General features: G+C 34.9%; 1 protein-coding gene across 3 annotated transcripts in view; it reads right to left on the bottom strand.

Annotated features, from left to right (window-relative positions):
- Positions 1 to 1,545: 1,545 nt before the first annotated feature.
- Positions 1,546 to 24,871, bottom strand: part of LOC117783131 (Krueppel-like factor luna) — an 89,369-nt gene continuing 66,043 nt past the window's right edge. For all 3 annotated transcript variants that reach the window (XM_034620351.1, XM_034620352.1, XM_034620353.1), the window contains exons 3-5: positions 7,318 to 8,659; positions 6,734 to 6,880; positions 1,546 to 2,172 (exon numbers count right to left, since the gene is read on the bottom strand). In XM_034620351.1, the coding sequence (XP_034476242.1) occupies positions 1,997 to 2,172; positions 6,734 to 6,880; positions 7,318 to 8,659 (1,665 nt within the window). In that variant the 3' untranslated portion in view covers positions 1,546 to 1,996. The remainder of the gene's footprint in view (positions 2,173 to 6,733; positions 6,881 to 7,317; positions 8,660 to 24,871) is intronic.

Genomic DNA, 24,871 nt, shown 5'->3' with positions numbered 1-24,871 from the left:
TAATCTAATGGGGTTTGTTAAATTTTACTTGTCGTCTTAAAGATTTCAATACAAAATATTCCATCTTAGTTTGGTTTTTCTAATTCTTTTTGAAAAGTTATATTAAACTGATTGAAGCATTTTTGACACATCGTACACATTTTGTTCTTTTGGGAGTTATTTAGACTTTATAATTGTATTATCATCATAATCATTATCATATTCAGTGCATTTGCTTTAGTTCGTTCGCATGGAAGCCAAAAGAGATTTTTTAACGGATAATATGATCGTAAATGGAATATTTTTGCTCGTGATTTCTGTCCATTTCGAGAGTGTAAATAATTTCACATTTTTGCAAACACAAGCCATATTAATAAACTGCCTAACCTCTCTGTTATTCAATGATCATAGAAGTAAAGCAACTTTGAACAGTCAAATACATAATTAATGTATTTTATATGCTTGTGTGTCAATATAATTCTTCTGTGACTAATTGAAGACAGCACATTGCCTCTGTGACTTTAGCCAATCTTCTTCCCTGGATCACAGAATGTCTCATCTCTCAAACCATTGTGCTCGAATGTAATAATATAATATATATGTTACTTGATCATGTTGTATACTATGATGTTAAAAAGGGCAGCAAAATTATTATCTTTCTACAATATAAGTTTAGAACATAAAAAACCACTTTCAGTCACTTCATACGATATTTATTTATTAAAAATAATTAATAATAATCAAATTGTAAACAAAATGAAGTAGTATATTAAATAATAAGAAGCACATTAAAACTAAGAAAAATATCAGCACATATGATAAAAGTTAAAGAATATTGGTACACATAATCAAAATAAAAACATATTCCTTACAATTTAAGGAGATTTAATGAAAATTTGGAAAATATTCCTATAAATGTGGTCTGCTGAAAATGTATGGAATTGCTCTTTGGAATAAATTTATGCTATATATAAAAAACATTCAAATTTTACAATTATTAAATTTAATGAGGCACATAAAGAAGAATTTAGTCTGAAAACAGAAAATTAGTGTATAAATTTGTTCAAATAAAAAGTGCCTTAATACTTTTCATCACAAAACAATGGTGAGCTTTATAAATACAAAAACAAACAAGCATCAGGCTTGATTTCAACAATAATAATTTGTAGCGCCAGCATTTGTATTTATTAAGCATTTTTGATTTGCCTTACAATTCACATACTCGATTTATAATAAACCTATACAACAATTAAGTTACAAATTTAAAATATAAAAATTGAATTACATAATGTACGAAAATAAAAGCATTTGATTTATTGTTTAAAACATATTTTGCACTTGTATTTGTTTGTATTTTGTCATTGTTGTACCTAAGCCAGTATGACAAAATGTTTTCAATCATCTTGAAATCTTGGTATGTATATATATTTAACACATTGTGTTTTTTTTTATTTTTTACACAATCCATTTATTCATTTAATTTGTAATGATTTGGCAGTGTTTCAAATATTTACTGTTCTCGCTACAAACAAAACAAAAATATATAAAACTATTTAATCATATATATTTTTGTGCTTCAAAAAAGTTGGATGTCGATTGCATTTTTTGTTCAGTTATATTTCTTGTTGCTGACCTATATAAAATTGCTTAGCTTTGGTTAAATTGTACAATATATTTGTTGTCAATTGTTTAAATGCATATGGAAATAAAAGTGTGACTTACTTAATTATTAAACGAAAAGCAAACAATTAAAATCTTCCAACAAAACTTTAACAATATTTAAAAAAAAAATGTAATCAAGGGCAGCTACACATATTTCTATGAAAACCTTATGGGATTCTTTTATTATTTATTTTTTATTTTTGTTTTTGCTTATGCTGTGGTGTGATGTAGGTTAATTCTCTAGTAAGAGTTATACCAGTTAATTTAATCGCCCTCTGTTTTGTTGCATTTGATGGCACACAGTTGATATTCAACTCTTCGATTAAGAATCTAAATTTTAGATTTAGATTTCATCTCACATATGGCGCTTCATGTGCAGGGCCAAATGATCGGAGCGCGAAAAGCAGCGATCGCAATTGCGGCATTTAAACGGTTTGGCTCCAGTGTGCTTTCGGTAGTGACGTGTCAGTTCGTCACTCCTGGCAAAACGCCATTCGCAGCCCTCCCAAGAACACTTGTACGGCTTCTCACCTGTAATCAGAAGAGATTGTCAATATGAATTAATGAAACTGCTAACAATTCGCGGGCGTCTATACATAACTTATTATAGCACATTTGGTCCTGTTTTAAATATTTTTTTTTGCTTTGCATATAGAATTAAAGTATACATTTCCTTCTACCTTTATTCTTGCGCAGGAAATAAATAATAAATAAAGGAATGCATAGGGATATGCAAAAGATGGAAACAGACAAATTGAAAACAATTAAAAATGAGCAACTGAAAACGAAACAAACCCAAAATGTCGGACAGCGATGTTGACTCTAACATCTAACATCGATGCCAAAACGCGAATTCCTTTGCCAACATTTTTCATGCGTGCCAAAAGCCTCAAAGGATGTGGCAAAATCAGCAGCTAAAGCGCAAAAAGCCAACCAGAAGAGCAGAGAAGTAGAGGAGCAGAGAAGGTGTTACAGACCAGACCAATACCAAAAGTAGGCAGACAGAGGGGCAAAAAAGGAAAAGGAAATGCAGAAGTTGTAATTTCACACAAAAGTATAAAACCTAAAAGTGCGCAAAGAGTGAAACGCGGAACAGAACAGAACCGAATAGAACAGCACAGCTGTGCCAGAAAAAATGTAAAATTATTTGAGTTTAAAAGACAAACAGCAGCCCAGTCTAAGTCGCAGTCAGGAAATTGCCGCCGTTGCTGTCGTCGTTGTTACTGTGGAGAAAAGCACAGGAAAAATGGAGCCAGATAACCGGCAAAGTAGACGACTGCCAAGAAAAATGCATAAAGCTGAGTGGAAAACTTTGTAACGCACACCACAGCAGCTTAACACACACACCCATACTCACACATACACACAGACACACATACACGTACACATTTAGACACACATACACACACACGGCTTAAAACTTAATGCATGCGGAAATGTGTGATATTTCCGTGCTCAATTTCACATTATGCACTTGCGGCCAACTTTGTGAAGCAAACGACCTACCAATGGTCCACCGACTCACCGACCCACCGACTCACCGACCCATCGACTTACCGAATCACCAACCAGCGCTCTCTTAATTTCCATTTGTTTACTCTTGGTCCATTGCATTAATGAGAAGCGCTGTTCGTCGACCGTCGCGACGGTGCAACATAGGAACAATTTCATCCCTGTGTGTGTATGTGTGTGTGTGTGTGTGGGTGTGGGTGTGGGTGTGGGGGTGTCCTGCGACTTGCACTTTGGCATGTTGTCAGAACTGTGAGCGAGAAATCGAAGCAACGGCTATAAATAAAATAGCTGCCCGGAAAATACCAGAACTCATATGAAATTTGTATGTGGGTGTGTGTGTGTATGTGTTTGTATGTGTGAATGGGACTAGCTGTTAAAACGCTTTTTCTTTGACTTTTGGCATTTTTTGAAAGCCTTTTGGCTCTGGGCTGTGTAAATCAGCGTCAAATGCACAAAGTGCAGGTCGCACAGATACAGATACAGATAGAGGCACAGATACAGATACAGATACGACCCAAGAGTCTCATATTAAAGTGCTTCTGACCGATAAAATATCCACAGACACAGAAACCGCTTGGGCTATTTGGCCAGCAAATGGAACTGAATAGAACCAGAGTTGGTGTCCATTGCAATTTAAGAGTTTTTAATTGTTTTTGTTACTGAGAATGAGTAAACTTTATATGTTACGCATACGATATGTGTTACAATGTTTTCAAATGTGCAATAAATCACAACCGTCAAAATAACAAGTTTTTCGCGTTTATTTTACAATGTATAGAATGTATGTAAAAAAATATTGGAAATGTTTATTTTCTTTTTAAAAAAATGTTATCGATTGATAAACAATTTTATTTCAAGGAACAATTTTAATTAAATTTTGTTGTTTAATTTCACTTGGTGTTTCTGTCTCTGTTGGAACACAGTTAATTTATTAAAGCGCACATAGTTAAAAATTAACCCCGGCCATACATCTTATTCTTCTTGCTCACACGAACACATTTCTCTCATTTCTCTCAAAGTCGATAGTTTCAGTTGCAGAAGTGTGCTTTTAAAATGCTGTAGAGGGAGTTGAAAATACAGCCGCTGTTTAACACAGAGCCAGGAGTTAATATTTTATAAATTTTGCTGGCGTTGGATTTTAATGTAAGCGGCCAATAGAAAAGAATGCTCCGCCGAGACATGCAACCCGAAATGGGGTAGAATCAGTCCTTGGTATTCCTTTTCTTTTATTGCATGCTATTCCTTAACTTTTCTTTTATACTCTATGTGCCTTCTCGGCTTCTGGATCTGCTTCTGCTTTTGCACTCAACACAATTTTTATGGTCTGTTTGCGTCTTTTCACTTGATTGCACTTGTAATCTTTTCTTGGCTGTAGAACTCATCCACCTCCTTCACCCACTAACTAAATACTATATATCCAAGCCTCGCCCTTCTTGCAAGGCTGTCTCATTTTTAGCTGAAGCGTTTAACTAATTGAAATCTTTGAGCATTCAATGGCATTACCCAAGTACGCTGTAATCCATATTCAATTGCGAGATATTCACACGTATTTAAGTTGAATCGCTTGAGTAAATAAATGCATGCAAATTTTAAATGTATTCCCAAATCAAGTTAATGAATTCCCAACTTAAGCTGACCAGTAGCTCAACTTAGCCATTTGGTTGTCTAAATAACAGCTGATCATTAATTGGACCAAGACCTTTTCAAAGCGGCGGTTGTTTTCAATTTTTTGCTTTATTTTGTAAAAATAAAATGAAATGCTTTTAATTTTCTTTAATTTCGGTTACCTAAAAGTCATGGTACCATTAAAATAATTACATTTTTTTTTGAGCGCACCATTTACAACCGTATTTAGATTTTTGAGATTTGTTGGGAAATCAAACAACGTAGCCTCGTGGCACCTGTAAATAATTACACCATTTATATAAAAACTTGGTTGCTCTTGGATTTATTTGACGAGAGCCTTGTTATTTCATTCACACTCGGAACCTATCGAAAAAGCTGAGCTGAAACTTTGTCTTAACAAATTAACAGCTTACGCCCCAACGCGGATGACTGGGGAAAAGGAAGATGGGAGGAAGCAGCGGTACAGGCCAATATGGCCAAAACATACACAATTTCAGAAATAACAATAACTACAAAAACTTGTAAGTAAACAAGGCAAACAACAGGGTCGTAGGTCAATCAAGCAAGCCATTCCCTCTTCTTATGGTCTATGGTCTGCTTGCTTGAAACGATTTTTTTTTTTTGAGGATTTAACTAAGCCAAAGTTTATACTTTCAAAGATAAACTGAAAATTATAAGTTGAACCTTTACACAAGCATTGTAAACTGAAAAGAGTTGTTCTCTCAGTTTATCAAACACCATAAAGACCTTAAACTATATCTTAATTAAAGCATTCAATGAACACTTTTATGGCTCTTAATAATTAATGCTGAAGAAGTAACAATGGGAAACATTCTTATTTTAATATTATTCAATAAATATTATTAGAAACACTGAAAAGTAGAAGTGATACTAATATTCAAAACTGAATTATTGTGTCTGATGCATTAAATAAAAATTTGTATTACTTATGGCATTAGACAGCTATGAATAAATAAAGAAAAATAAATAAATAAAAAATGCAATGTATAGTAGAAGTACATACTTGTAACTTGCTAACATATATGCTTTCCTTAAATCTTAGTTTCAAAACGTGCTATACGCACAACATACACACACACACACACACACACACACATGATCACACAGCTGCAACGACATGTGTGTAAAATGTACTAAAGCACAAATCAATGGATGAATTCGCCATGTTTCTCCTTCTCTGATTCTCCAATCTCAAATCTATGGCGCTGAATGTGGCAGCAATAAAATTACATTTCATCGTTCGGTTTTATCTACATGGAGAAGAGTGTGATTGTGTGAGTGCGCGTGTTACCAATATTTCATTTTTGAATTATGCGATTTTTATTAAAATTTCAAGCCTCCTCTGCTGTCATGCGAGAATGTTTTCGGTTACCAGCCCGTTGCACTTGACTCTCTCTGTTTTTTGGACATCGGTCGTTGCTGTAGGGACATTGGGACATTGTCAACCAACAACAAACAACCAACAATAAAACAATACAACGTGTCACTTGGGTCCTACCCCGTGTCCTTGTGCTCGGTATCGCCGACTCGACATTTTGATGTTGTTATTTTGTTGTCGCAGCAGTCTGATTTATTAAGGGAAGCCCTTACTCGTAACCGTAAACTCTTTTTAACCAACATAAAATTTAAAACATATTCCTAATGAGTTTTCTATTCAATCTGAATATTCCAAAAAATGTCACTTAATATTTCAGTACCTCAACTCAATTTCACTTACTAAAGTCAGATAAAACTGATGGAATGAAATATATATTTATAAGCTTTCTGAAAATGTTAAGCTTGTGGCAAAGCTAATTTTTGCTTTTTTGCTTTTTGTTGACGTTATATAAAGTCAATTTTGTTGCCAAGTGTGATTACTGATCAATGATTTAAACATGTCAACTATTAGTCAAGATTGTCAATAACATAATTTAAAATATAGTAATTAACTTACCAGTATGGGTTCTTTGGTGCGCTTTCAAATGCGAACTCTTTGTATAGACCTTCTTGCATCCTAGAAATTGGCATTTGTGTATCCGACGTTTTGCGTCCGGACTGTGGTCGCTGTGATGTTGGCGCGGGTGGTGACTTTTAGAAGAAGCTGGAAAATTAAACCGTTTATTAAAATATAGAGATAATTGAATGTGTCATAAGATTGCCTAAGCGAAGGTCGAACAATATTTCTCAGAGTACGAAAATTTGGAAATGTAAATTTAGAAGGAAAATAAGGAAATACAAATTGGGAAAACACATATTGAGAAAATGAAACGGAAAGACCAAAATTAGCAAAATCGTTAATAGAAAGTAAAAATTGGGAAAACAATATAACTTTTTCCTAATTTTGGTCAAACAAATTTTGAAATTCTAATTTTTGAATTTAAATATTTTTTCAGTCGAATTTCCTAATTTATAATTCCATTTTCTCTTCCGAAACTTGGTTTTCTAAATTATTATTGAATTTTTCTTTGTTTATATAGTATATTTTTTAATATATTCAAATTTCATATAAAGGAACTAATATTTTTTTTTAGTACTTACCAGTTGTTGATTTTTCTGCACGCGACGTAACAACGGCAATAATTTGAGGCGTCTGTTGTTGCACTTGAGCTGTCGATTGTTGTTGCTGTTGTTGATTGGAATTGATGCTGTTGCTGTTGTCCTTGCTGTTGGCCGCAGCACTGAGCACGGCAGCAACATTCGCATTGCCATTGTTTTGCATTTGAATAACACGTGCCAGACTGATGCCAGCAGCTCCAGGTGTTCCATTAGCGGTTGTCAGCCGAACGATTGTGCTTCGCGGAATGTTGCTATCAGTGTTGTTGCTGCTGTTGCTGTTACTACTGAGGCAGGCAGAAGAGCTGTTGTTGTTATTGCTGCTGCTGCTATTGCTGTTGTTGTTGTTGTTGATGTTATTGGGGTTGCTGGAATTGATATTGCTGACTTTACTGAGAGCTTGCGGTGATATGCTTAAGTGTTGCACTGCCAACTGTTGCTGCTGCTGTTGCAGCTGTGTCAGTGTGTGTGCGTGTGTGTGAGTGTGTGACTGTGTGTGTGTGGCATTCTTTGCGCTTGGCATTTGGCTGGCAAAGTGCAAGATGGCGGTCGCGGGTGTGGAGTTTGAAGCGGTTGCAGCCGGTTGCCGTTGCTGTTGGCGTTGCTGATGTTGCTGATGCTTTATAAGCGCCGCTAGCTCGATGGCATCGATTTGTTGGGCTCGATGTTGCTGTTGTTGAGGGAGCTGAGCATAGTTGTGGCTATGCAGGCTGGACTCGGGGGAGGAGGGCGGCGTCAAGGGGGGCAGCACAAACTGTGCATCATGCGCATGACCTTGACCTTGACGTTGACCCTGACCCAAGTGATAATGCCGCTGCGTCTTGGCCTGCAACACACGCACTTTAATTGCCGGCGCTGTGCTGCTGCTTGAACTCAAGGTGATGGTATTATTATTACTGATACTAATGTTGCTACTACTGGTTGGCGTCATGTTGCCACCGTTGGCACTGCTGATACTCGGATTGGGCGATATGGCCGACGGGGGTGCAGCAAATAAGACCCCCAACTTCTCATCACAACCCAATCCCAACCCATGAGCCGCCTCCGCCTCCTCATCCGCCTCATCCTCGTCGATGCGCTCCTGCTTGACCAGCACGGCACAGCTGAGCGCCTGGGAGCCACTGCTGTCCCACGAGATGCCCGAGCAGTTGGACGACACCGAAGAGGTCGTCGAGATCGTGTCCAGGCTCTCCTTGATCTTCAACTCCTCCAAGAGTAGTGCAGGCGTTGAGAATATATCCCACGCCGTATCCAGATCCGTGTGCATTTTCTTGTAGCCCTGCAGCTTCGGCTCGTCGCGCAGATATCGCTCCAGTTCGTAGCAAGTCTACAAATTAAACAAAAAATTTATTTATTAAGCTAAGTAGAAATAATGCAATATATTCGGTATATTCACAATTGATCAACAAGATGCCCGAAACCGTTTACAAATTCTTTTACATTGTTTAAAATTAAATACATAAAAAATATAAAGAAAGAACAGACAAAAATATGGTTGTTCAGGGGACTCGGTTAATGGCTGTGTGCGCTCAATTCAATTAGCCATTACAATTACAGTAAAACATTTTTGATGCAGCTCTAGAATTTTCAAACCCATTACGCTGATAATTTAGTGGCTTTTGTCGCAAATACAGTTGGTACTGTTGCTGTTATTGTTGTTTTTGTGGGGCAACAACGCTAATGTAAAAACGAGCATAAGTTGTAAATTATGTTTTATGCTCATGCGCAATTACAGGTAATGATTTTTCATCTGATTTAAAGTCATTGCATACTTTTAGACCTTTGCTGCTGCAGAATAAACATGTGAAAATTGGGTGAACAGCTTGTGACGCATTTAATTCTACACTTAAAAAAAGCCAACTTCTAAAATCAAGAACATTTATCTTAAATATTTGGTTCTTAAAATAAGATTATTTTAAGACCAGATTTCGTAAAACTAAGATTGGTATTCAAAAAAATCTTAAAATCTTAATATAAGAATAAAAATCTTAAACTGTTAGGAAAGTATAAATAGGTACTATTTCGGTTCAAACAAATGGTGGCACCGTGGCGCTCTGGTTAGAGAGGCCGCATCAGTTTTGAAGCAGTAGGCGGCGGTTCGAGTCCCCCTCGTAACAAATTAACAGAATAAAATGTAAATAAATTAAAATTTAAAAAAATATATAAATAAAAAAAAATTATTTTTATTTATTTTATTTTTTGATTTTAATTTTAAGAACATTTATTCTTAAAATAAGAACTTGATCTTATTTAAAATGTTCTTAAAATCAAGATGTGCTCTCTTAATTTAAGAATTTTATGTTCTTGACGCATTTAGACCAAAAATCTTAGTTCTGAGACCAAAATCTTGATTTTAGAACATTTTTTATCAGTGTATTTAAGGTAAAGGTTTACTTGGAAAACAAAGCTCTAAATTTCCTTGTGCCTGCCATTTAAATCCTTGACTTTGGCAAGGAGCGACAGTTAGTAAAAAATCTTAAAGCTTTCTGCAACATGTTGGTCCAACTCACTCAAGAATCAATTCGGGTAAAAAAGGTAAATCGAACAACTACTTAAAGGCATCACAAATTTCACAAATAACCAATACTTAGGTATGTAATTTGAAATCCGATGGTCAGTCGTCTTTCTTTCATAAATCTTACTTAATGCAATGCAAATACGAAAAATCAATGACTTGGAATATACAACAGAGTCCCAAAAATACGCATACCACATACATATCTAAGTTTTGCTATTTTACTGCCCCGAACACCCGCACTTACATACATATACACTCGGTAAATCACTTAAAGTGTTATTTCAAGAAAATAATTGCAACACATAAATTTCTTAACCCTTCCAAGTCGCCAAACAAGTTGCGTGTGCGATTTACGAGTAGACCAACAACAAAAACAACAAAACTATAAATGGTTTATGAATCAGCTTCTCAACACGTTATAAGAGGAGATGGAGATGGAGGAGAGCGGGAGGAGCTGAAGAGGGGAAATTCCAAGTGTAGAAGAGAGACCATGATTAATGTGCGGCTGCTGCACTTAGCTTCCATTTCCTGGCCAGCACCGATTTCATTTCAGTCGGGCAATGCAGCGCAATCATTTTGTAAGAATCTAAATAAAATGTAAAATGCATGCGCGTTATTCAGAATTTGATATATTGTTAAAGCATTCGCGGCAAAACAAGCTCAAAACAAACACAAATAGTAGCTAAACTTAAGCCTGGACTGAAGCTGTCCTCCTGCTATGTATTAGAAATGCTATCAGGAATGCCATTTTGAGTTATGTACCCTGCTGCCAAAGGCGCTGCAAACAAATCACGTGGCCAACGAGGAGCAGGTCAAAGATTAGGACGCGGCATTCAAATTGCGCTGGCTGTGTGCCACAGAGAAATACAAATGGTCAGCAGGGTGCTCTTTTTACAGGTGAGCAGTACACTTTAGGTAATTGATTGATTGACAGGACCATCAGATTACATTATAATGGCAAATGAGACCAGTTTGAGCGCCATTAAATCGGTCAAATTCTGTCTAAGTATGAAAAATACAAAGAGTGAAAGAAGAAATCTGTAATTTTCCAATTTTAATACAGATACAAGTGTTGATGAAATTGATATTACGCAAGGAAATCGGTAAAGATTTGACAAAGTTATGAAAGTTTGAAGTTGGTAAAAAGGTGTCGAGGGAAGAGTTTGGAAAGAAGGTCAGAGATCGAACTATGGGAAAAAAAACAGTGAAGCAAAAAAATTGAACTTTCCAATTTTGACGCAGAACGAAAAAAAGGACCAAATAAGGATAAAATATATATTCCGCAAGGAAATCGGTAAAGATTTGACAGAGTTATGACAGTTTAAAGTTGGTGAAAAAGTTTCAAGGGAAGAGTATGGAGAGATGGACCGTGATCGAACTATGGGAAAAATAGACAGTGAAGGAAGAAAAAATGAATTTTCCAAATTTGATGCAGAATGAAAATAGAGACCAAAAATTGAGGAAATTGATATTCCGCAAGGAAATCGGTAAAGATTTGACAAAGTTATGAAAGTTTGAAGTTAGTGAAAAAGTTTCAAGGGAAGAGTATGGAGAGATGGACAGTGATCAAACTATGGGAAAAATAGACATTGAAGGAGGAAAAAATGAATTTTCCAATTTTAATGAGGAAATTGATATTCCGCAAGGAAATCGGTAAAGATTTGACAAAGTTATGAAAGTTTGAAGTTGGTAAAAAGGGACAAGGGAAGAGTATGGAGGGACGGACAGTGATCGAACTATGGGAAAAATAGACAATGAAGGAAGAAAAAATGAGTTTTCAAATTTTGATGCAGAATGAAAATAGAGACCAAAAATTGAGGAAATTGATATTCCGCAAGGAAATCGGTAAAGATTTGACAAAGTTATGAAAGTTTGAAGTTGGTGAAAAAGTTTCAAGGGAAGAGTATGGAGAGATGGACAGTGATCAAACTATGGGAAAAATAGACATTGAAGGAGGAAAAAATGAATTTTCCAATTTTAATGCAGAATGAAAATAGGGACCAAAAATTGAGGAAATTGATATTCCGCAAGGAAATCGGTTAAGATTTGACAAAGTTATGATAGTTTGAAGTTGGTAAAAAGGGACAAGGGAAGAGTATGGAGGGACGGACAGTGATCGAACTATGGGAAAAATAGACAGTGAAGGAAGAAAAAATTAATTTTCCAATTTTGATGCAGAATGAAAATATGGATCAAATAATGAGGAAATTGATATACCGCAAGGAAATCGGTAAAGATTTGACAAAGTTATGATAGTTTGAAGTTGGTAAAAAGGGACAAGGGAAGAGTATGGAGGGACGGACAGTGATCGAACTATGGGAAAAATAGACAATGAAGGAAGAAAAAATGAATTTTCCAATTTTAATGCAGAATGAAAATAGGGACTAAAAATTGAGGAAATTGATGTTCCGCAAGGAAATCGGTAAAGATTTGACAAAGTTATGAAAGTTTGAAGTTGGTGAAAAAGTTTCAAGGGAAGAGTATGGAGAGATGGAAAGTGATCGAACTATGGGAAAAATAGACAATGAAGGAAGAAAAAATGAGTTTTCAAATTTTGATGCAGAATGAAAATATGGACCAAATAATGATGAAATTGATATTCCGCACGGAAATCGGTTAAGATTTGACAAAGTTATGAAAGTTTGAAGTTGGTGAAAAAGTTTCAAGGGAAGAGTATGGAGAGATGGACAGTGATCAAACTATGGGAAAAATAGATATTGAAGGAGGAAAAAATGAATTTTCCAATTTTAATGCAGAATGAAAATATGGGCCAAATAATGATGAAATTGATATTCCGCACGGAAATCGGTTAAGATTTGACAAAGTTATGAAAGTTTGGAGTTGGTGTAAAAGTTTCAAGGGAAGAGTATGGAGAGATGGACAGTGATCGAACTAAGGGAAAAATAGACAATGAAGGAAGAAAAAATGAGTTTTCAAATTTTGATGCAGAATGAAAATATGGACCAAATAATGAGGAAATTGATATTCCGCACGGAAATCGGTTAAGATTTGACAAAGTTATGAAAGTTTGAAGTTGGTGAAAAAGTTTCAAGGGGAGAGTATAGAGAGAGATGGACAGTGATCGAACTATGGGAAAAATAGACAATGAAGGAAGAAAAAATGAGTTTTCAAATTTTGATGCAGAATGAAAATATGGACCAAATAATGATGAAATTGATGTTCCGCACGGAAATCGGTAAAGATTTGACAAAGTTATGAAAGTTTGAAGTTGGTGAAAAAGTTTCAAGGGTAGAGTAGGGAGAGATGGACAGTGATCGAACTATGAAAAAAATAGACAATGAAGGAAGAAAAAATGCATTTTCCAATTTTAATACAGAATGAAAATAGGGACCAAAAATTGAGGAAATTGATATTCCGCAGGGAAATCGGTAAAGATTTGACAAAGTTATGAAAGTTTGAAGTTGGTAAAAAGGGACAAGGGAAGAGTATGGAGGGACGACAGTGATCGAACTATGGGAAAAATAGACAATGAAGGAAGAAAAAATGAGTTTTCAAATTTTGATGCAGAATGAAAATATGGACCAAATAATGATGAAATTGATATTCCGCACGGAAATCAGTTAAGATTTGACAAAGTTATGAAAGTTTGAAGTTGGTGAAAAAGTTTCAAGGGAAGAGTATGGAGAGATGGACAGTGATCAAACTATGGGAAAAATAGATATTAAAGGAGGAAAAAATGAACTTTCCAATTTTAATGCAGAATGAAAATAGGGACTAAAAATTGAGGAAATTGATATTCCGCAGGGAAATCGGTAAAGATTTGACAAAGTTATGAAAGTTTGAAGTTGGTGAAAAAGTTTCAAGGGAAGAGTATGGAGAGATGGAAAGTGATCGAACTATGGGAAAAATAGACAATGAAGGAAGAAAAAATGAGTTTTCAAATTTTGATGCAGAATGAAAATATGGACCAAATAATGATGAAATTGATATTCCGCACGGAAATCGGTTAAGATTTGACAAAGTTATGAAAGTTTGAAGTAAGTGAAAAAGTTTCAAGGGAAGAGTATGGAGAGATGGACAGTGATCGAACTATGGGAAAAATAGACAATGAAGGAAGAAAAAATGAGTTTTCAAATTTTGATGCAGAATGAAAATATGGACCAAATAATGATGAAATTGATGTTCCGCACGGAAATCGGTTAACATTTGACAAAGTTATGAAAGTTTGAAGTTGGTGAAAAAGTTTCAAGGGTAGAGTAGGGAGAGATGGACAGTGATCGAACTATGGGAAAAATAGACAATGAAGGAAGAAAAAATGCATTTTCCAATTTTAATACAGAATGAAAATAGGGACCAAAAATTGAGGAAATTGATATTCCGCAGGGAAATCGGTAAAGATTTGACAAAGTTATGAAAGTTTGAAGTTGGTAAAAAGGGACAAGGGAAGAGTATGGAGGGACGACAGTGATCGAACTATGGGAAAAATAGACAATGAAGGAAGAAAAAATGAGTTTTCAAATTTTGATGCAGAATGAAAATATGGACCAAATAATGATGAAATTGATATTCCGCACGGAAATCAGTTAAGATTTGACAAAGTTATGAAAGTTTGAAGTTGGTGAAAAGTTTCAAGGAAGAGTATGGAGAGATGGACAGTGATCAAACTATGGGAAAAATAGATATTAAAGGAGGAAAAAATGAACTTTCCAATTTTAATACAGAATGAAAATAGGGACCAAAAATTGAGGAAATTGATATTCCGCAGGGAAATCGGTAAAGATTTGACAAAGTTATGAAAGTTTGAAGTTGGTAAAAAGGGACAAGGGAAGAGTATGGAGGGACGACAGTGATCGAACTATGGGAAAAATAGACAATGAAGGAAGAAAAATGAGTTTTCAATTTTGATGCAGAATGAAAATATGGACCAAATAATGATGAAATTGATATTCCGCACGGAAATCAGTTAAGATTTGACAAAGTTATGAAAGTTTGAAGTTGGTGAAAAAGTTTCAAGGGAAGAGTATGGAGAGATGGACAGTGATCAAACTATGGGAAAAATAGATATTAAAGGAGGAAAAAATGAACTTTCCAATTTTAATGCAGAATGAAAATAGGGACTAAAAATTGAGGAAATTGATATTCCGCAAGGAAATCGGTAAAGATTTGACAAAGTTATCAAAGTTTGAAGTTAGTGAAAAAGTTTCAAGGGAAGAGTATGGAGAGATGGACAGTGATCGAACTAAGGGAAAAATAGACAATGAAGGAAGAAAAAATGAGTTTTCAAATTTTGATGCAGAATAAAAATATGGACCAAATAATGAGGAAATTGATATTCCGCAAGGAAATCGGTAAAGATTTGACAAAGTTATGAAAGTTTGAAGTAAGTGAAAAAGTTTCAAGGGAAGAGTATGGAGAGATGGACAGTGATCGAACTATGGGAAAAATAGACAATGAAGGAAGAAAAAATGAGTTTTCAAATTTTGATGCAGAATGAAAATATGGACCAAATAATGATGAAATTGATGTTCCGCACGGAAATCGGTTAACATTTGACAAAGTTATGAAAGTTTGAAGTTGGTGAAAAAGTTTCAAGGGAAGAGTATGGAGAGATGGACAGTGATCGAACTATGGGAAAAATAGACAATGAAGGAATAAAAAATGAATTTTCCAATTTTAATGCAGAATGAAAATAGGGACCAAAAATTGAGGAAATTGATATTCCGCAAGGAAATCGGTAAAGATTTGACAAAGTTATGAAAGTTTGAAGTTGGTAAAAAGGGACAAGGGAAGAGTAGGAGGGACGACAGTGATCGAACTAAGGGAAAAATAGACAGTGAAGGAAGAAAAAATTAATTTTCCAATTTTGATGCAGAATGAAAATATGGACCAAATAGTGATGAAATTGATATTCCGCACGGAAATCGGTTAAGATTTGACAAAGTTATGAAAGTTTGAAGTTGGTGAAAAAGTTTCAAGGGAAGAGTATGGAGAGATGGACAGTTATCAAACTATGGGAAAAATAGACAATGAAGGAAGAAAAAATGAGTTTTCAAATTTTGATGCAGAATGAAAATATGGACCAAATAATGATGAAATTGATGTTCCGCACGGAAATCGGTAAAGATTTGACAAAGTTATGAAAGTTTGAAGTTGGTGAAAAAGTTTCAAGGGTAGAGTAGGAGAGATGGACAGTGATCGAACTATGAAAAAAATAGACAATGAAGGAAGAAAATGCATTTTCCAATTTTAATACAGAATGAAAATAGGACCAAAATTGAGGAAATTGATATTCCGCAGGAAATCGGTAAAGATTTGACAAAGTTATGAAAGTTTGAAGTTGGTAAAAAGGGACAAGGGAAGAGTATGGAGGGACGACAGTGATCGAACTATGGGAAAAATAGACAATGAAGGAAGAAAAAATGAGTTTTCAAATTTTGATGCAGAATGAAAATATGGACCAAATAATGATGAAATTGATATTCCGCACGGAAATCAGTTAAGATTTGACAAAGTTATGAAAGTTTGAAGTTGGTGAAAAAGTTTCAAGGGAAGAGTATGAGAGATGGACAGTGATCAAACTATGGAAAAATAGATATTAAAGGAAGAAAATGAACTTTCCAATTTTAATGCAGAATGAAAATAGGGACTAAAAATTGAGGAAATTGATATTCCGCAAGGAAATCGGTAAAGATTTGACAAAGTTATCAAAGTTTGAAGTTAGTGAAAAAGTTTCAAGGGAAGAGTATGGAGAGATGGACAGTGATCGAACTAAGGGAAAAATAGACAATGAAGGAAGAAAAAATGAGTTTTCAAATTTTGATGCAGAATAAAAATATGGACCAAATAATGAGGAAATTGATATTCCGCAAGGAAATCGGTAAAGATTTGACAAAGTTATGAAAGTTTGAAGTAAGTGAAAAGTTTCAAGGAAGAGTATGGAGAGATGGACAGTGATCGAACTATGGGAAAATAGACAATGAAGGAAGAAAAATGAGTTTTCAAATTTTGATGCAGAATGAAAATATGGACCAAATAATGATGAAATTGATGTTCCGCACGGAAATCGGTTAACATTTGACAAAGTTATGAAAGTTTGAAGTTGGTGAAAAGTTTCAAGGGTAGAGAGGAGAGATGGACAGTGATCGAACTATGGGAAAATAGACAATGAAGGAAGAAAATGCATTTTCCAATTTTAATACAGAATGAAAATAGGACCAAAATTGAGGAAATTGATATTCCGCAGGAAATCGGTAAAGATTTGACAAAGTTATGAAAGTTTGAAGTTGGTAAAAAGGACAAGGAAGAGTATGGAGGACGACAGTGATCGAACTATGGAAAAATAGACAATGAAGGAAGAAAAATGAGTTTTCAAATTTTGATGCAGAATGAAAATATGGACCAAATAATGATGAAATTGATATTCCGCACGGAAATCGGTTAAGATTTGACAAAGTTATGAAAGTTTGAAGTTGGTGAAAAAGTTTCAAGGGAAGAGTATGGAGAGATGGACAGTGATCAAACTATGGGAAAAATAGATATTAAAGGAGGAAAAAATGAACTTTCCAATTTTAATACAGAATGAAAATAGGGACCAAAAATTGAGGAAATTGATATTCCGCAGGGAAATCGGTAAAGATTTGACAAAGTTATGAAAGTTTGAAGTTGGTAAAAAGGGACAAGGGAAGAGTATGGAGGGACGACAGTGATCGAACTATGGGAAAAATAGACAATGAAGGAAGAAAAAATGAGTTTTCAAATTTTGATGCAGAATGAAAATATGGACCAAATAATGATGAAATTGATATTCCGCACGGAAATCAGTTAAGATTTGACAAAGTTATGAAAGTTTGAAGTTGGTGAAAAAGTTTCAAGGGAAGAGTATGGAGAGATGGACAGTGATCAAACTATGGGAAAAATAGATATTAAAGGAGGAAAAAATGAACTTTCCAATTTTAATGCAGAATGAAAATAGGGACTAAAATTGAGGAAATTGATATTCCGCAAGGAAATCAGTAAAGATTTGACAAAGTTATCAAAGTTTGAAGTTAGTGAAAAAGTTTCAAGGGAAGAGTATGGAGAGATGGACAGTGATCGAACTAAGGGAAAAATAGACAATGAAGGAAGAAAAAATGAGTTTTCAAATTTTGATGCAGAATAAAAATATGGACCAAATAATGAGGAAATTGATATTCCGCAAGGAAATCAAAGATTTGACAAAGTTATGAAAGTTTGAAGTATGAAAAAGTTTCAAGGGAAGAGTATGGAGAGATGGACAGTGATCGAACTATGGGAAAAATAGACAATGAAGGAAGAAAAAATGAGTTTTCAAATTTTGATGCAGAATGAAAATATGGACCAAATAATGATGAAATTGATGTTCCGCACGGAAATCGGTTAACATTTGACAAAGTTATGAAAGTTTGAAGTTGTGAAAAAAGTTTCAAGGAAGAGTATGGAGAGATGGACAGTGATCGAACTATGGGAAAATAGACAATGAAGGAATAAAATGAATTTTCCAATTTTAATGCAGAATGAAAATAGGGACCAAAAATTGAGGAAATTGATATTCCGCAAGGAAATCGGTAAAGATTTGACAAAGTTATGAAAGTTTGAAGTTGGTAAAAAGGGACAAGGGAAGAGTAGGAGGGACGACAGTGATCGAACTATGGGAAAAATAGACAGTGAAGGAAGAAAAAATTAATTTTCCAATTTTGATGCAGAATGAAAATATGGACCAAATAGTGATGAAATTGATATTCCGCACGGAAATCAAAGATTTGACAAAGTTATGAAAGTTTGAAGTTGGTGAAAAAGTTTCAAGGGAAGAGTATGGAGAGATGGACAGTTATCAAACTATGGGAAAAATAGACAGTGAAGGAAGAAAAAATGAATTTTCCAATTTTGATGCAGAATGAAAATAGGGGCCAAATAATGATGAAATTGATATTCCGCACGGAAATCGGTTAACATTTGACAAAGTTATGAAAGTTTGAAGTTGGTGAAAAAGTATCAAGGGAAGAGTATGGAGAGATGGACAGTGATCGAACTAAGGGAAAAATAGACAAAGAAGGAAGAAAAAATGAGTTTTCAAATTTTGATGTAGAATGAAAATATGGACCAAAAAATGATGAAATTGATGTTCCGCAAGAAAATCGGCAAAGATTTGACAAAGTTATGAAAGTTTGAAGTTGGTGAAAAAGTTTCAAGGGGAGAGTATAGAGAGAGATGGACAGTGATCGAACTATGGGAAAAATAGACAATGAAGGAAGAAAAAATGAGTTTTCAAATTTTGATGCAGAATGAAAATATGGACCAAATAATGATGAAATTGATGTTCCGCACGGAAATCGGTAAAGATTTGACAAAGTTATGAAAGTTTGAAGTTGGTGAAAAAGTTTCAAGGGGAGAGTAGGGAGAGATGGACAGTGATCGAACTATGGGAAAAATAGACAATGAAGGAAGAAAAATTGAGTTTTCCAATTTTGATGCAGAATGAAAAAAGGGGCCAAATAATGATGAAATTTATATTCCGCACGGAAATCGGTTAAGATTTGACAAAGTTATGAAAGTTTGAAGTTGGTAAAAAGGGACAAGGGAAGAGTATGGAGAGATGGACAGTGATCGAACTATGGGAAAAATAGACAATGAAGAAAGAAAAAATGAATTTTCCAATTTTGATGCAGAATGGAAATATGGACCAAATAATGATGAAATTGATGTTCCGCAAGGAAATCGGTAAAGATTTGACAAAGTTGTGAAAGTTTGAAGTTGGTGAAAAAGTTTTCAGGGGAGAGTATGGAGAGATGGACAGTGATCGAACTATGGGAAAAATAGACAGTGAAGGAAGAAAAATTGAATTTTCCAATTTTGATGCAGAATGAAAATAGGGACCAAATAATGAGGAAATTGATATTCCGCAAGGAAATCGGTAAAGATTTGACAAAGTTATGAAAGTTTGAAGTTGGTGAAAAAGTTTCAAGGGAAGAGTATGGAGGGACGGACAGTGATCGAACTATGGGAAAAATAGACAGTGAAGGAAGAAAAAATGAATTTTCCAATTTTGATGCAGAATGAAAATATGGAGCAAATAATGATGAAATTGATATTCCGCAAGGTAATCGGTAAAGATTTGACAAAGCTATTAAAGTTTGAAGTTGGTCAAAAAGTTTCAAGGAAGGAGTTTGGAGAGATGGACAGTGCTTAAACTATGGGAAAAATAGATGGTGAAGAAACAAAAATAATTATGAAATTGATACTCCGCAAGAAAATCGGATAAGATTTGAAAAAGTTATGAAAGTTTGAAGATTTAAAAATAGTGTCATGGGGAAAAAAGGGAAAGACAATTCGTTAAATTTTGACAAATTTCATTAATTTTAAATTCATACAAACATAATAAATGGTGCTTTTTATATCTCTCGAATGAATACGTGTTTTCGATTGCCAGTATGATTGTATTTCATAAGAAGTTGTAAGTGCTGATCTAGTATATAAGGGTGAGTAATATACGCATGTTTAGTCATGAAAGCTGGTGTCAATATATAAACAAACTTATGTGTTGGATGAAAAACTTTTTGCCTGAGCATAACCATTTTTCGCAAGTCATTCGAATTTAATAGAAATTTATTTACACCGTTATTGTGCAGTTGCTTTCTCCACCGAGTATGTTTGTGAGTGTGAAACAGTTTTGCGCACTTTTTGCTAAGAATTTATATGGCAAGTATTCATGGACTGTGAGAGGGGAATGTCAGACCAAATGGCAAAATCTATTGCGCAACTTGGCCACATAAAAAAATCTTAATTTCCTTTACGTCCATTTTCCGTATGCTTTGCTGTCACCATTCTTTTCGTTTGAGTGTGTCGTTTTTCGGTCTTAAATTGTGGTTTTCATTTCCGTTTCGTTTTAACTTTTGTTTTTAGCTTAAGACGATGACAGTTGTGTCGCGACTTACGCGCTACATTAGGCAGCTTCGTTTTGTTTATGTATAGCTTGGACTTAGTTATAGTAACTTTTCTGGTTAATAAATTTTAATTTTAAAGTTACATTGCAAGCGCTGAGATATTCTGACAAATCTCCTATACTGTTTAAGTGAATTTAAACTTTGAAAATTAAACATTATTTTATGTGTGTTAATTTATATGTACATCTTGCTATATCTAAGATAATAAATGTTAATTAATAAAAACTTACTGTAAAAGCGACAATGCAAATAAATTTGAAATAGCTAATTTGACAAAATACTTACACAAATTTGGTGCTCTAAATTGCTTTAAAATTTAAATGTTTAGGATGAATATTATTTGAATTTAACCTAGACAAATACATTTCTCTATTTGCAAACATTAATGCTTAAAGACAGTGGGTTAAAGGGGAGATGGGAAGGCATAACACATGTGTGCCCAAACGTCTTCTACGCTAATGTTAAATAAAAGCTTGCGATTAAATTTAATTATTAGCATGTTTATTAAAATCTACAAAATGTGATATTGCTGAGTCTATCGTCCAATTGGGAGAGGTTCTGAGAACTTACCTTCATCCACACGCACAGTTGATAATGTTTGCTAAGGCCCCGCGGGATGCCACGCCCACATGCAGGGAGGAGTTAGTGATAAAGACAGGCGGAACATATTTAATTATGTGTGTAATTGAAAAAGACGCAGCGGCAGTTAAGAAACACGTTGAAGACGACAACTACGCCAAAAAATCTTGTTAAGGACATTATGCGGCACATGTCCTGGGATTATGTGTATGTGCTCGTATATATGTATATGTATTCGAATGTGTCTGTATATTAGAAAGATATTAGCCGACGCCAGCCAGCGGCAACATTGCCTGTGGTTTTCATTTGCTACTCCAAGAAGCATCTGCTAACTTGCCGAGAATTATGCTGAATTGTGTACACTGGCATACACACACACATGTCTGTGAGTGGGATTGTTGTTTTTGGTATTATGTCATTTAATGAGCCCTAATTCCAAAGGGCTTCACTTCATAGGCCCCACAGGATGTGCTCGGAATTTCTTTTTCTTTTTTGTCTGTAAAGTTCGCCTCTTGGGGCTGCCATTTTGAATGTTTTAATGAACGATATGTAATGAAATTATCTTGACAATTAATGTCGTCAGCATTTTCCAGTGACCAGGCGCTTAAGGCTCAAACATTTTTGGAGCTTTTAAGAGAGAAGTAACAAAAAAGAAATGTTATCTTTGGTACGCCGTAGATTTGATACTCTTGTAAATCAGTGTAGGTTTAATTAAAGACTTTCAATGTTAAATAAGTATCTTGCAGTACTAACTATACATATTTTGTAAGCTACACTAGAATATGTAAAATTCTGTTTTATAGCAGCTCGTTAGTACATGTGTACAATTTAAAAATTGCTAAATTTCTTATCGACCATGATATTTTACAGCAACCGTTATCGTTACTTGGAGCTATTCAACTGCCTGAGGTTGTCAATTAAGTGTTGGCCAAATACAATTACAACAGCAGCAAGAACAACATCAGCAAGTCAGTTGACTTGGAAATAACAAAAGGCCAGAAACAAATGCTAGACAATTCTGGGCAACTGAGAGAGTTAAGAAGAGAACAGAGTGCAGTGGTAAGTGTCACAGGATAATTGAATTATTGGCATTATCAGTGCTTTTCACACAATCACGCTCATACACCCGATACACTATGCATTATACACACTCTATATATCCACTTGAAGTCACATTAAAATGTGCAATGAGTTGATTTACTTCTTGAGTCAACTTCGCCTTACTTCTTCTTCGTCTACTTCATCTTCTTCCTCCTAAAGCCGTTGCTCTTACTTATCGTTGTTGTTCGTGCTGCTGCATTTGTTGTTTGTTTTGGGGGCGTAAAGTGCACTTAAAGTGCCACAACATCGCCAGCAATGGCAACAGCAATGGCAAAAGTAAAAGCAACTGGCACCCAGCTCAAGTGTCTGGAACAAAAAGCGTTGCATAATTTCAGGCATTATGCTAATTTAAAAAGTTGCCGACTGCTCAAGCAGTAACAGTAACAACAACAGCGGTAACAACCTTTCTCATAAGTAGTTTGAAACAAGGAAACAGCTGCGAGAAAATGGGGACAGAAATGAAGCGAGGTTGATCACTTTCGCCTTGGAAAGGAACCGAACGGAACGGAACGTAACGGAATTTGCTTTTAAGCAATCGAGAAGCACTTCATAGCGAGACGAGTGTCACAACGGCAGCGCCTAAAAGTATGCGACATAAAAAAATGTGGAGCAGCAACAAGGGTTGCTTGGGTGTTTGGTGGTTTGGCTGTTTTGGGTGGTTAAAGTGACTTGCTTGACGCAACTAATGCGTCGTACGCGCCGTTGAATTTAAATGTGGAATTAATGCGTACATTATTTCTGGTCGCCTCTCAGCTGGCAGTAGCAACCCCAAAAACCGCCAAGCTCCTTCGACTTCTTTGTCGCATGGTCTCCACTCGTCTCCCCTTGTTTGCCCGCCTTTACTTTCATTGACTATACAAACAGTTCTTTCAGTTGCTGTTCGATTTGAGGACGCCATCCTGCCTAAGGTCCCACAGATCCTGGGATCTGTCACAAGGCCCTGGCTATTAGGTTTGAACCTACTCGTAGTTATCATTTGTGTTCCATACGCAAATTGCGTCGTTCATGTTGTTGCCTGTCTCTTTATGCATCTCATTTTGAGGCATGTTGCCTCCTTGTTTCTTTTGCTATTGTTGTTGTCATTGTTTCTATACTGACTTAATGACACTTGTCGCAAATTATGACGCTTGTAATGATAATAAACAAAATATATCCTTATCAACACAACAGGCTTGAATTTTTTGCTAAAGATGTGAAAATTTCAGATTTAAAGCTCAAATTATTTCACTTCTTTGTATTCGTTTTTCATTTAAACACTTTATTACACGATATTTCCTTTGTTTCATTTGTGTCACAATAAAAACTAATTTTGGGGTCACATTAAAACAACTACAATGCATAGGATAAAATAAGCACACACCGAAGTTATTCTAGGAGTTGGGAGAAAAACTGTCGACACGAGAAAATGTAAGTGTGTCTTTCCCTTTTTATGGCAAACCCCAAAAATCCCGATAGCCCCGCAAAAGGTAGAACATTTACAAAGTCTATTACCCACACGACCATTGAATGGCTTTTGTGACCAACTTTACTCCCCTCTACTTCATCCGCATGTAAGCAAAAATGTTTGTCTAACATTTTGTGGCTTACAACTATCATGGCTTATGATATTGACCCAAAACATGTTTAACAACGCATTTTATCTAAAGGCAAATGCTTAATTTTATGTATGTATTTCGTGTGCAGTGCTAAGGTTTCTGCCGGGTGTGATTTCTATCGATTGTCAATAACGATAAATAGCAAATTCTTACGCAATAGATTTTTATATGATGGTTGAACACCATAGTTGGTTTTTGTCGAATAAGTTAATTTCTGATGAATAACTTAAATAAATAAATGGTATTCTTCTATTGATTGCCATTTTAATGAATTTTAAGGACTTTCTTTATTGAAGACGAAAGCTTTAAATTACAATAAATATCATATTTTTTAATAACTAATATATTTGATTTTTATTCTTTTTGCTCAATATTATATGGATACGGTCAGCTCTTTGAAAAAAATCCTTAAGAACTATCAAATAATCATTTTTATGTAATTTTTATAATATGAATAACTTGCCATTATTTTAATCGGTAATATATAGTATAACGAAAAGATAAATAAGCCATACAAAAAGAATTCTTTACTAACAATTGTTCTTATTGCATGTTTTTTAAAGGAGAGGAATACATTATTATTTAGAATTGTATTATACTTCCAGTTAACTGTATCTTTTAGCGCCGCTTGGCATTACGAGTATCTGACTTCATTACACCAGCATCAGGTCATTAGGTAGTACAAAATGATGTGCAAGAACGACCAGTAGCAAACATATTTCTTGCCATTTTAATCCATTATTCTGACGACAAAAAATTTAATGAAACGTAAAGCTGAGTAATTGCTGAAAAAGTGCTGACAGCTTACAATAACAACAAAGGGAACA

This window comes from Drosophila innubila (assembly GCF_004354385.1).
Source record: "Drosophila innubila isolate TH190305 chromosome 2R unlocalized genomic scaffold, UK_Dinn_1.0 1_C_2R, whole genome shotgun sequence".
Taxonomy (NCBI): Eukaryota; Metazoa; Arthropoda; class Insecta; order Diptera; family Drosophilidae; genus Drosophila; species Drosophila innubila.
Note: the sequence above shows the minus strand (reverse complement) of the source record. Positions and strands in the feature narration are given on the sequence as shown.